Raw genomic sequence first — 14,733 nt, forward strand, 5'->3', positions numbered from 1 at the left:
TAAAATTTGCTTAGATATATTTTGTGTCTACTGTACCAGAATTGCTGTTCTGGCCCTCACCTCACCAGCCAACAGGGAAAATTTTTAGTAGAAGTGGGTACTCTGCTCCATGGACAACTTTTTACTCTCTTGATCTAACTGTAACTCTGCTTAGGATTTCCATTATTCATTTAACTTGGTTAATACAATTCTTCTGGATAAAAGAGACTCTTTAAATGGGTTATTAGCTGTTCCCCTAGATTAGAGTGACTCTTTACCCCAGGGAGAGTTCAGCACTGTTATCCTCCCCCAAACTTCTGTGTATCTGTACTGTACCAGACTCTGAATCTAGAGTTGTTTGCTTTTCTAAAATGCTTCAGCTCCCTAACATCCCTCTTGCATAATTCCTAGTCTTTACCATTGGTTTCATTAGTGCCACATGCCAATTCTCAAATAAATGCTGCCATTTTACCATTCTCGTTTATTACTGACTTTCTTTAAGGGAAAGCACAGTTACTTCACAGAATCACAGAATGATTAAGGTTGGAAGAGACTTCTGGAGATCATCTAGTCTAACATTCCTGCACAAGCAGGGTCACCTAGAGCACATTGCACAGGATCATGTCCAGGCAGGTTTTGAATATCCCCAGAGAAGGAAACTCCACAATCTCTCTGGGCCTCCAGTAGTCTGTCATACAGTCAAGTTTTTCCTCCAGTTCAAGGGAAACTTCCTGCATTTCAGCTTGTAACCGTTATCTCTTTTCTTTTGCCACTGTTGAAAAGAGTTTGGTCACATCCCCTTAACATTCTCTATTAAGTTATTTATATACACTTATATGACACTGTCACCCCTCTAGTTCCCTCCTTTCCCATCAAGTTCTCATCCTGCACTTCTGAGAGATGCTTTAGTCTCCCAGCCACTTTTGTAGTCCTCTGCTTGCCTTCACGCCAGTAGATCCATGACCCTCTTGTACTGTGGAGCTGAGACCTGGACATTGTACTCCAGGTACTCCCCACCACAGCCGAATAGTGGGAGGATCATTTCCCTTCACCTGCTGGCCATGCTCTTCCTAATGTGGGGCAGAATACTATTGGCCTTCTTGTACACAAATGCATGTTGATGGCTCATGGTTAACACCAGGACTCCCAAGTCCTTCTTTGCCAAGCTGCTCTCCAGCAGATCAACAATATTTCATTATGCAGTATATACATGATGTTCAGCTTAGGAGGACTAGATAGAAATGTTGCCTTATAACTAGATATCACTTCATTCTCTTTCCCTTGAAATTAGTTCTTTATAAACTCACAGCAGATTTCTAAATGATGATGATGAAATAGAGTGAACCGGTTACCATTATTTTGGAAAATCAAGACTACAATATCATACTGCACATCCTTTATAAAATGTAACAGAAAACCATCAGTATATTCACTTTTTTTTTTTTTTAGCATTAGACTTTCATGGAAAAATGAAAAGTGTTCAAAATGCAACTCACTGATGAAAAAAAAGGAAACTTTTCTTTCTGAATGCTGCACTGTAAGCTGTCCAGCTGTAGACTGTCCAGCCATTCGTGTTATCAGTTGTTTGATTACAGGTTTTATAGTTGGAATATATTCTTTTTGAGTGTATCAAATAGAAAATGAGTTCTATCTCTGCCAGGCTAAATTCACATTTTATAAACATGAACAAATGCTTAGATCTGTTATTTTAGATTGGATTTATCCATTGTGAAATTCAAAAGTAAGTTTCTTGCCCAATTATCCTGAAGATTCATTGAAAAATGTGTAAACATAATATAATATTATGATTGGATGCACTTATATAAGTTTGAATTCACCTCCACTTTTTGAATCTTTATTAGGTTGAAGGGCAACTTAACTGTATTAGGGAGCTTATTCTCTCTACAATTAAAAAAATTTACATTAACTCAGTACTCAGAAAAATCCCTAGTAACCATATATGGCTGAAAAAGGGCTGAGATCAACCTTCATAACATCCTTAAACATACTGCAGAAGATCACCAAAAGTATCTCAGGAACAGAAACATTTTCACAAAGCAAATATTCAGGTACACCTTGCATAACACTTCCTAAAAATCATCCACAAAAACATGCTATCTTTAATTTGGATAGAAGAATTAAATTAAGTTTTATCATTTATTGTGATCAAAGGTTTTGTCTTTTCCTTTGTGAACTGTTTTGTTTTTTTTCACACATATAGAATTTCACCACAAGTCCCTTTTGAGACAGAGAACTGTGGGCTGCTCCACTGAAGGAAACTGGAAGTCAAGTAAACTTCTGAGCTCCTGTCATGTCTGCCATAATCATTCCCTTCATTTAATTCACCTAAAGTTTTTCTGTTACCTGATTACTTGGAGTGCTTCAGCCCCAACTTAAGAGGTTTTAGAATAGCATCTTGAATCTATTTTCAGTGTTTACTAAGAAAGCGTTGTTGGAAAGTTGACAGGGATTTCATAGTACAGATTTATTTCCCTAGAGATTCTTGCTGTGGGCAATATGTAAGTGGGATGATCTCAAACAGAGGATTTTACATCATTAATTTTAATGATTCCTTGTTTTAACTTTGTAGCAGATGGTTTGTAGAGCTAAGGTATTTAAAGAATCCCTCTAAAAATATTGAAATCTTTCTTTTCTGGGAGTACACCAATCTACCAGGACTTCAGAATTCTATGATGATGAACATTATGATGATGAAAATATGGCGATTTTGCCTTGTTGCACAAAGTTTTTCTTCAGCTGTTTACTAAATGACTCATGATGACTTCCACTTCTTTGTTGTTTTTTTTTTCTAGCTTTCATTTGCAGCAACAACCCCAGAGCTGGCAGATAAGAAAAAATATCCTTATTTCTTCCGGACAGTGCCATCTGATAATGCAGTGAATCCAGCAATTTTGAAGTTACTCAAATATTATCAGTGGAAGAGAGTTGGAACTTTAACCCAGGACGTACAAAGGTTCTCTGAGGTAAGATTTGAATAATTCCCAGTGAAAAAGTCAAAATTAGACTTCCAGGAACCAGTTCTTCCATGAATAGCAATTCAGTAGAAAGAAACAGACCAACTGTTTTGCTTGGTTTTGTCTTACTAGATCACACTTCTTGCATTCAGTAAACTTAATTCTCTTATTTGGCTATTATGGTAAAAACTATTAATTCTTTGCCTTGACTATAGTCACCGAAATACTTGGTGTATTTTTACACCCATATAATTGCATCCAAGTACAAAGGTTACAAAAATTACTTTCATTTTTGTAGCAGGAGATTCTCTACACTTGTTTACGTGCAGAAGTTTATGATTTTGAAGGCAGCATGTGTCCTGTCGTTGGTTAAGATGAGAAATTAAATCTAATTTCATCTTTCTTTTTCATTCATGTTTTTATTATTTATTATAAGCCTCAGACTGAACATTCTATATAGAGACAAAATGTGCTAAGAAATTGTGCTTGTCTCACTGAGGGTGAAAGTATTGCAGCATACAGGATTGATAAATGCAAATCATGTGTACCCTCCAAACCTCTGTGTTTCACCTTGAGCAACATTTTTTGTCAGAGAAATTGGTGGAAAGTATGAACCAAGTGTCTTAAACCTGTTAATAACATAGGCTTAAAGAGAAAATGTCCTATAAGCAATTAGAGGTAGACAGAGAGAAGTGTTGATTTCTCCAGTGACAGGAAGGCAGAACCAAAATAGGATGCCACTGGAAAAATACATTTTTTGTGTTTTTTTTTTCTCTTTCCTCAGCTTTCATTAAAAAAGTCTGACTAATCTGAATAATAACAAAATTAACAGTAGTGAAGAACAGGTTAAAACCTGTTCAGATAAGTTAGGTATTTTCAAATTGTCTGACAATATTTATTCTCTGTGGAGTACTTAAATCTAAGAATGTTCTCTTACTTTGTGCACTCAAGGAAAACAGGTAGGATATTGCAGTGGGGAGACAAGAAATCTCTGTGTCTTCTGGAAAAAAGAAAACAAAGACCTAGGGAATTACGGAGCAGTCATCTAACTTCAGTTTCTGGAAAGATGATTGAAAAGATTATCTGTTTGGAATCATTCTGAAGACAACAAGATGCTAAAGAATGGCCAAAATAGATTTGTCAAAAATATATCATTAAAGCAATATAATTTGCATCTATAACACATGTCAAGGAGGATTAGGTTTCAAAATGATGTTGGTAAGTAGAGAAAGTTTTTAAAATAAGTAGTATATAAAAATAAGTTCATAATAGTAGACTTATATGCTATAAATAAAGAATGGCTAGGCAGCAGATCTCTAGACAAGGATCTAGGAAGATCTAGGTAGTAGGAAGGACTGCAATGGATCACAAACTGAGTGGGACTTAAGAATACAAGGCTAGTATAAAAAGTAGGAAAGAAGTACATAGACCCATTCCTCTTGAAAATAACTCTCATTTATTTCCCCCCTTAAATCAACTGTCATCTCTACTTAGCCCTAGTTAGATATGGGCCATAGAACCATAGAACACCATGTCTAATTTGGATTTCAAGAAGAATATGGGAATTCTGTTAAAAAGTTATGAAAATCTAGAAACATATGTTCTGTATTATCTATCATTAAAAAAAGTCTGCATGGCCTGGATTAGCTCAGTGAGATATCTGATAGAAAATATGGTAACAGTTTTCAAGTGTATAGAAGTAGCTTCAGAGAGAAAGGTAAAAAGGACTTTTCCAAACTTATAATGCATTATACAAAAATAACAGACAAAGTGCAGCAAGGAAAATTCAGATACATATCACAATTTTTTGGTAGATTGTTGAAACTTTATCATGAAGATTCCTCAACAAAGCCCCAACAATCTAGATACAGGTGTTCTCAGTCTTCCTCTGGGAAAGAGGAATGAAGTACATGCCAAGGCATGTTCTTTGTTCGAACTCCATGACATATCCAATTTCTTGCCTTTCTGTGTTCTGTACACAACTAAAATTATTTTATTTGTCAATTACATATATGGAAAGCTTTCTGTAAGCTAAATAGTGTATTGCAATCATTCTACTTCAGCTCATCAAGTTTATCTTGTTTACTTAAAAAAATGTTTAAACTGCAGCTTTCTAAGGTATAGTAGAACATAGTACATGAATTCAAAGTCTTTCCATTCCTCTTGAAGGAGAAGTGACACCCTTCTGTGTCAGATTGCAAACTCAGTTGCATAATGATTTGTTAAAGCCTTCATGTAATGAAAGATCCTGTTAACTTTTCACCTGAATTCAGGTGACATTCAGGTAACATGTTAAGCCTCCAGTTCTTGAAATAATTAGAGGAATTAGAGGAATTCCCTTCCTTTTTCAGTTTCATACTGAGTTTATTCCTTTCATTTGTGTTCTGGTGCAGATGATGAAATTACAGGAAGAACGGCAGGAAATAACAAGTGGGCAAGGAGCAGTGAGGGCCATGTGCTGCCAAAGGGCTGGGGATCTGGGAGTCAAGGGCTCCCACCTAGGATTTGCTCCACCTAGGGCAATGCAAGCAGGGCAGACCTAGACATTACGTTCAGTTTCAACCAGGAATCTAGATCATTAGATAAGTTCATGGTGATGAGGTAGGTCTGAGGTCAAGCTGGGAAGTCAGTATGCAGATCAGGAGCAGGTCAACTGATTACCAGGCATGTCCATGGCAGGGCAAAACAGGTTCGAGGTCAAGATGGAAAAGTCTGCATGTAGACATCCAGATCCACCAGCTGTATGTCCAGGCAGTGGTATGGTGTGGCTGAGCTTGAGATTGAACTCCACCAACACCAAGTTATATAGAGTAGAGAGAGCTCCTAGGAACAGGGGGAGAGGTTGTGGATGGAGACTCAAGGACTATTAGGACCTATTAGTGTCTTCAGGGCCCTGTTAGGTGTGTCTGTATGTACACTTTGAAACATCAGTCTTTCCTCTAAAGCAAAATAAGCCAAAAATGACCTTCTGACTTATAATATAAACTATATTTATTTTACTAACTTTTTTTTTTTTGTTATTTATTTTACTAACTTACTCATCTGTTTTTTCTTAAACTTGTGTCTTCGATATAAAGTCCCCCAAAAGTTTAGGCTGTGATTCTTCCTTTCTATGCGAAAAATGTATTAAATGCCACTAGGCTAGAAATAACAGAATAGAATCTCTGTTTATTCTCATATAACATAAGCAGAAATTAATAGGGTTTTGGACATAGCCTATGTAGTAACTCAGGAATTTTATTTTCAGCAGCAATTTTTTTCTGTATGTAATTTTCTACTCCTCTTTTTTTTCTGTTTCTGAGAAAAAATGTTTTAGTTTGACAAATCTAGTTTTCTTCTTTTATCTGGAACACTGCATATCTCTCTGAATTTCCTTGAGTTATCCTTCCGCCTAAGTACCTGGAGGTATAGAAATTGCCGCCTTGCCCATGTTATGTACGAAAAAGCAGACTTCACACCCTTCAGTTTAGTTGTCAGGATCATGATGCCTTTCATCTCAGCAACCATCTAGCTCTGAGTTCTGTGGCTGATGTTATTTCCCAGTCACTTTATTTTTCTTTAGTTTGATCACTCTCTCCTGTCTCTTTGTAGTTTGTACTATGATTTTGTAACATGAAGTTCACCTAACTTGTCCGTAATTTTCAACCTCGCCCTGAAAGCTGTTTGTTTTCTTCTTTTGTAATGAGAGAATTATCTCAATTGCTTAGATTTTTCAGTCTAACTTAACGCTGGAGGCCAAAATTAGAAAGCGTCTCTTTCTTCTGTTACAATTTTTCCTTTGGGAACCCTTACTGCAAAGACCTCGCTTTATGACCCCTGATTCTTTTCACTTAGAAGAAAAAACTCCTGTTTCATATAAACAGGTTTTACATCTTCCTTCTTTACCTCATCAGAAAATTAGACAAGAAGCAAGTAGCACATTTTCAGTTCCTAAAGCACAAAGGCAATGTCTATATGTCTCATAATATTGACAAGACACAAGTTCCTTTTCATGGCATTGTTCATATCCTAAGGGCTGTCAATAGCAAAGACTTAGTCTTTTCTCTAATTTTTCATGTTTTTTTACACTACTAGAAAAGCCTTTTCCATTGGAATAATATATTAGATGTGTAAGTACACTTGGTATCAGGGTTTTATACCAGCTTTATCATTTTTGTTACTTAACTAGAGCAAGTTCATGCTCATTGTGCTTCTGTGTCCTAGATTTTTTGAACTGCTGCCTTATTCTCATCCACTGGGAAAAGTTTCCATTTCAAAAGTTAATAATTCTATTTCAAAGGTTTATAAATGAGGTTACAAAATATTTTCACGGTTTTGGGCTTTAAATGTTTGCTATAGTATAGAATCATGAAAATTTAGGTTTGAAGAGGCCTCAGGAGGCTGCTTGATCCAACCTCCTGTACAAAGAAAGGCTAGCTTTAACATTTATCATCTCTGGGATATCGTGCTAGTTCATTAAAGGACACTGTAAAATAATCTGGAGGGGCAACAACCGATGAGCTTTAGTTAGTTGATTTTAGAATCACAGAATCATAGAATCATTATGGTTGGAAAAGACCTTCAAGATTGAGTCCAGCCATAAACCTTTCGAGACCAAGTCTGCTAAGCCATGTCTTTAAGTGCCTCATCTGCACGTTTCTTGAACACTGCTAGGGACAGTGACTTCACCACTTCCCTGGGCAGCCTGTTCCAGTGTTGTTTCCATGTAGAAATTTTTCCTCATATCCAGCTTGAACCTACCCTGGCACAACTTGAGGCCATTTCCTCTTGTCTTATTGACAAATGTCCTATTTTATTCACCCATGCAAGATCTTTGTAATAACAACATTCACCATTAACTAGCACAATTGTTAGAGGAATTGGCTTATCAGTTAGTAAACAGAAATTAGCAATTAGTGCAACTAAGAGGAGTACACTGCTTGTCCCAGAGAGAAGAAAATAAAATATTTTAACATTACTTCACCCTGCATGTACAGGGACCTTTCAACCTTACAACGAGTTGAAAATGCTAGCATTTTCTAGACTGTGAATGTACAGGGGACTCTCAGGCTTATAAGGAGCTACCTTGGTCCAGTGTCCCAGGTTAAGGGGAGGGATACTCATTTCACGGTCCAGCCAGAGGTCAGATGTCATTCCTCATCCCTGCTGAATTCATCAGTGCTAAACTCTGTCTTGTATACCCTTAGGGAAGAGTTATGTGATTGTGCTTTGGTCCTTCCTATAAGATGATTCTTAGAGAATCTTCAGGCAAGTTCCAAAAGAGTATTTACTTTTTGCACTGACAGTGAGATATATTTTCAGTCCCTTATTGGGTGTTCTGAAAGCGTATCAGTTCTTCACCTAGCTGGTCACCAGTGCAAATTAGTGAAGCAAGACTGTCCCTCCTTTGCAGGACTTCCAGATTCCCTATCTTGTCTTTGAGAACAGTACCCAAAGTTTCTCCCTTGTTTTTCTGCTACTCTGGCAGAATTCATGCTATTCAGCAATTTAGGTTGTTAACTGTTTACTGGCCCATCATGAGAAAAAAATACTGAAGGACACACAATTCTGAGAAAAGTCTTGTCTGTTTCTTGCTTCCAGTTCTCAATTGAGCTTCCAGGTGACTGGAAATTCTACAGCATTTGGTACCTCCAGTTTGACTGCTGTATTAGATATTTGACTATGTATTAGATATTGTATTTTGAATTAGCCAAAGTCTGAAGTGATATTCCTGTGATGTTTGCTCTATTTTGTGTTTGGTTTGAGGAGTCTTGAGAAGGACATATCTATCAGTAACTCAAAGGTGTTGAGAGCTACCAGTACAGGAGCAGCTGTATAGACTTAAGAATACACCTGTAAAAATAGTTAGAAATGTTCTCCTTTAATGGTTTTCTGATGCAACTGTATTTGTTAGTGATTCCAGTATATCTTATTAACTTCCATAAGTATTTTGCTCTTCTTTAATAAATATTGCCATTTTACTATTATTTACTTTTTGGTCCATAGCATGTTTTAAACTGAAAGTTGGCACTTTTAAACTGACTGGTTGCACTAAGAGGGATTCTTGCTTCCTTACTTTGTGAAAGGACATGTCTAAAAATTCATCAATTATTTCTTTTTGCCCTTTGTCATGTTAAAATGCAGCAAAAATGAATTTTATCTTCCCAATTGCATAGGAATTTATGGTATTACTAGATTTATATATATATATATATATTTCCCTCCCACTCAGTACCTTTAATAGAAATTAAATTCTGATTTCCTCAAGGGACTCTCTGTTTTTCTATATTTCTTGGTAGTCATCTCTTTATACATTTTTTCTATTTCTACCTGGAAATACTGAGAACTCCTAATATAATTCAAACAGTGTAGGTGTCATTTTAAAAAGAAGAAAGAAATGAGAAGTACTGTAATCTAATGAATCAAATTAACAATATGAAAAATAAGAAATCTTTCCTCTTGTCAGCATCACCATCATCATAGACCTTAGTGACCTAAGTGACCGAAAACCAAAACAAAGATCCTTGTAAGTGGACAAAATACTGAACTTTTTCATGATATAATTAGCATTCTTAAGATTTCTTAAGGTTGTTCTGAATTTTGCACAGTGAAATCTGTGCAAAGGGTCTGACTTCAAGGGTCAGTGGGCCATCAGGATCCATTTTACCTAAATTGAAAGCATTTAGCACTCAAAAATTCTTACCCCAGAAAATTTAATATTAAAAAAGAGAAAACTATCTTGAAGAGAAGAATCTAGCAGCAAAGGTCTACTTCTATTAAGAATATTCTGGAATTTTAGTAAACTTGCTCACTACAGTGTCTGTAAAGTAAGATCTGAGTTAATGGTCAGTCCAGATAAGAATCTATTGAAAAAAAAAAAAAGTAGTATGAGAGATTTACTGAGGATTTGAGAGGGCACAGGCAAGTAAAAGAGATATTAGATGATCCTTAAATTTTAACCATAGACCAAAACTAAGGCGTCTTTTCTTTTTTTGCTGTTTCTTGCTGCTTTCTGAGGAAGCGAGAGAAAACCTTATTTTTCCTGAAAGAAGCACGGAGGCATCAGATTCATCAGATACAAGTGGTGTTGACACTATAAGTTCCAAACAGTACCCAGTGTTTTCATCCTGGAAGAGTCCCTGTGCCCCCAACATCAAGAGCAGGAGAAAGTAGGAAACTAAATAAAATATAGGAGATATGAGACACATAAGGCAGTTAATCAAAAATATTGAGAAAAGGCATGGGAGGAAGAGAATTAGAGAAGGAATGAGACATTATAAATATTGGTGCTTAATCATTGGAACTTTTATCAACCTTTCCCAGTATTTCTTACTTTTTCAAGATGTCATATCTTCCTCTTCTATTTGTCTTTTTTTTCCTCTTCTACTTTAATTCCTTTTTTTTCTGCAAAAACCTTTCAGATCCCTTTTACTGGTTCTCTAATGATGCTAAGTGGGCTGCTGCCCATTTAGATTTCCGATAGAATATTCTTTAAAGTTTATACAGTTTTTGAAGGTAAAAGTTGTCATTGTTACTGAATATTATTAATGTAGTCTCTTCTTGTGTGTGAAAGATTTTTGAGATGCCTTGATCTGGTCTTTGAAATTCTTCTCTATTTAAATCTTCAGTATTTGTTGAAATACATATTGTACCAAAGAGCTTTCTTGCTTTTATTTCACCATTAAATAAAAAAATCACAAAATTGTTCAAAATTACTGCTGCAAAAAGGCTACTGAAGCAAACTCTATATTTAATCCAACTATCCAACTAATCCAACAGTGTGAAGAAATGAGTTTTTGTTTGCATGCTTTTTTTTGTTCCCTTTGCAGGATATTTTAGGTTCCCTAATTCAAAATTTCTGATATTCTTTTCTCTGAAACAATTTCAATGATATAGTGGATTTTATCTATATCTTATTTTTAAATCATTCTTCTAGGCAGAGGTACAGGCACAGATGTATCTGAGATCTTCCTTCCTATTCCTATTCCTGATTGTTGGCTGACTTCTAGGGCAAAATCTTAGGAACAACTTGCTTAGGTCTCCTGAGCTTGTGAAGAAGAATAAATGAGCTACTATAATTGAAGCTGATACATTAACATCTTCACAGAAAAGACAGTGAATGAAAGAGGCTTTTAATACTATTTGAATGCTGTTCATATAAATGAGAAATTTTGTCTTTGCTGGTTTGTTTCTAAGTCTTTTTTAAGAGGGAGAAATAGATGCAATAATTGTAAAAGGAAATTATAAAGTTATTAATTTCAACAAAAAAATCAGATTCTGAAAGGTAGATATTTAGATATATAAAATACAGGTGGTCATTTCCTGGAATTTTCTGAAGAACATGTATACGTGTCTTTTTGATCTTTTATGTTAGTGTCATACTACGAAACTTATTCTTTTTTTTTTTTTTTTTTCCCTTAAGGAAATTATTTATCCAATAATTTCATCCTCTTGTTCTATTTTCTAGTAAGTCTCTAAAGTTTCTGGAAAAAAGAAGATAAGATGTTAGAACATCACTTGACAATGTAGTGGTCTAATTTTATGGTATTATAATTGTATTATCTTGCACTGAAGAGTCACACTCAAATATCAGCCTACGAGACCTCAGGATTCCCAGGAACTAAACAAGTCATTGAAAAATGTCTTGAACATAAACGAATCAAACATAAGATATTTTTAGCAAATTGCTCACTTTATTTTTTAGCAGATTTAAGTCTTAAAATAACTTGTCGCTGAGGAATTCCATATAGTTACAGTTTCCTAGATCTGACTTTCATCACTATATCAGAAATGAAGACTAATTCAGACTCATACGAAAGAAATCCCAATTTTGATTATACTGAAATGCCAAAATGTTCCAAGACAGTATTATAACAGATGTTAGAATTGCACACTGAAGCTTTATTGCTCATCCTACAGCATTGTCCTAGTTTGGAATGTTCAAGGTTGGAAGGGAGCTTTAGAGATCATCTAGTCCAACCTTCCCACTCAGGCAGGGATGCTTAGAGCATGCGGCACAGGGTGGCATCAAGGCAAGTTTTGAAGACCTCCAGAAATGGAGACTCCATAACCTCCCTGGGCAGCCTGTTCCACTGCTCTGTCACCCTCACAGTAAAAAAGTTCTCCACACATGGAGATGGAACTTCCTGTGTTTCAACTTATACCCATTTCCCCTTGTCCTATCGCTGGCCACCAATGAGAAGAGCTTGACCCCTCCTTCCCTACATTCTCCCTTCATGAACTTACACATGTTAATCAGATTCCCTCTCAGCCTTCTCTTCTCCAAGCTGAACAGGCCCAACTCACTCCGTCTCCCTAGTTCTGTTTTGGGTCATACTATTGTATAGTGCTTATTTTTTTCAAAAATGATCATGCAAGGGTGAAATATGATATTTTCAAATTAAAATCAGTGGTGCAGTGATAAATTTAAAAAGTGGACACATTTGTCACAGGTGAATAGTAAGAAAATGAAATATTGTCCAAATCAAGAGAATCAACTCCACTGAAATAAAAAATCTGTCAAAATTTATAAAAAATCAGGCTCTTGATTGGTAAGAGATTAAAAACAAAATCCTGGAAAAGTCATGAAATTTCAAATAGTGGAATCATCCTGAAGGAGTATTTAAATCTAAAAGAATGCATTGCCTTTGACAGGTAATTTACAATCTCTGGATCCAAGACAAATATTGCAGTTGTTAAATTAGGATGTACAGGATTAAAGCTGGGGAAAATAGCTCAGGATATGAGAGTCATTTTAAAGTATGTATGCAAGTTTTGTGTAGTGTTATTGTCTGTTCATGAATTCATTTATTTACTGGAGATATTAAAAAAAAAAAAAAAAAACAATAACAAACTATTATTTTCCTAAGGACTATAATTATAACTCTAACGGTAACTCTCCCGTGATAATTGTGTCCAACCTGAATCTGTACCATGGTACCTCTGTCTTCATTCCTGCTATCAGTTGCTTTTGTGGTAATTCTGGATTGAGTATCATAGGGTTGCAGGATCTTGTGCCATCTGAGGAGAGCGAGGAAACCTTTACAAGTTTTCCTAAGAAATAGGTTGAAGAAAAGATAACAAAATCATCCCCCTTCGACTTCAAATCTAGAAATGACGTTGGTAGTGATGCACAGTCACAATACTTTCTTTTCATGATATTGATCTACTTCATAAAGAAAGAATGAACAGTCCTAGAGGAGGATTAATATTATTACTGTAATACCATTTCACATATTCTCAGTCCTCCCTAAAGCACGTATCTGAACTGTCCATTCATCATCTGATAATCTTTACTGGGGATCTTAAGTGAACTGGTGATGTATATTACTCAGTACCTATGTTCAGGCAAGTAATCTCCCAGAGAGATAAGGATGGAAATTATTAACACCTGGCCAGTCTTTGTTCATTTGTATGGAATAGGCTAATTGAGTTGCATGTAGTTTTGGTCGTAGTGCCCTTCTTACTGAAGAAGTCCTCTTCTCCCCCATGCAGCCCCTAACTACTACTCTTTCTATTGCCGTGATCTTAGTAGTTATTCCATTGTGTGGTGAATTGGTTGATCTGTATGATATATATTTATATAACCCTGATCTAGCAGGGCTACTCTGACTGCATGGTTACATTCTGCCAGAAATGTGCCAAAATTACCCGGAGTGTGGGGGAAAGCAGGACCACCTCTTTCAGTGCCAGCTTTCTGTTGGACCATATGGTCTAACCATATACTGTTAGACCATACGAGGCATATTGTGATATTGTACTCTTAGTTAACTCCTGGTACTCCTAGTTAACACAGGTTTATGGGATGTGAGTTAACTCATATTGTGCCTAAATCAGAGGCTGCATTGACAGTTTTCCGCTACAGTGTATTCCATAGGTTTCTCTGATGTCCTTATGTTCTCTGGAACAGTGGGAAATTAACTTTCATGAAGGCTTATTGGACATCACTCAAAAGATTTTGTATGGTGGTAATGTGAAAGACAACATGAAAACTTCATACATATTGACTTTGAGAAGTTTATTTGTTCATAGAGAAGGGTGAGATAAAAAGCAGATCTAGGTATCTTTGCTTGAGAGGAGATTTTTGCAGTGAACTGCCTTTGTTATTTGAGAAAATAGTGACAATAAGATGGAAATAAAATAAGCGCAAGCTATCAGGATTTCAGTAAGAATTCAATGATTTTTGGCACTACTGAAGTAGCAGATATGCCATTATACCAGTAGCAGATAAACATTGAGAGGTCATGAGATGATGGGGAAGCCATATTATGATATACATGGATTATGAGATAGGATTGAGGAGAAAGAAAAAGACAGAACCTTGTTCTACAAAGGGTCTTCACACTCAGCTACTGATAAAGGATCATTTGTAGGTGAGAAGCAGCCTACATAGTTAAATGTAATACCTTTTATATGGACAACATACATTTGAGAGATGTGACCTGGTAATTTTAATGGCATTCTTCACTTCCACTTCTTTTCTCAATTTTTATTTGCCTCTGGCATATATTGAGATTGCTGATTCACAATGACTGATACTAGACTAACAGTGTACCTAAAAATTACTTTCTAATCATTTTCTAATTATAATTTGGGAAAGAATTCCAAACTGAGGCTGACAAAATTCAGTTTGCTCCAGATCAGTGGAATAGTTTGAGCTGCTGACCTGTGTTAGAACTTTATTAGAAAGGTGGAACATATAAACTAGACATTCGCTCTCTCCAATATTGTGGCTTAGGACTTTCACCAAATAACCTAAAATTGAGATCATAAGTTTAATTTCAAAGCCCAGAAATATGCA

At 35.8% G+C, this 14,733-nt stretch overlaps 1 protein-coding gene across 1 annotated transcript in view; it reads left to right on the plus strand.

The window, feature by feature from the left end:
* GABBR2 (gamma-aminobutyric acid type B receptor subunit 2) overlaps positions 1–14,733 on the plus strand; it is a 349,731-nt gene that overhangs the window by 127,601 nt on the left and 207,397 nt on the right. The window contains exon 3 of the mRNA XM_026034555.1: positions 2,793–2,963. Coding sequence (XP_025890340.1) covers positions 2,793–2,963 — 171 coding nt within the window. The remainder of the gene's footprint in view (positions 1–2,792; positions 2,964–14,733) is intronic.

The sequence above is a fragment of the Nothoprocta perdicaria genome, unplaced genomic scaffold (genome assembly GCF_003342845.1).
Source record: "Nothoprocta perdicaria isolate Ctin4 unplaced genomic scaffold, notPer1 scaffold_147, whole genome shotgun sequence".
NCBI classification, from domain to species: Eukaryota; Metazoa; Chordata; class Aves; order Tinamiformes; family Tinamidae; genus Nothoprocta; species Nothoprocta perdicaria.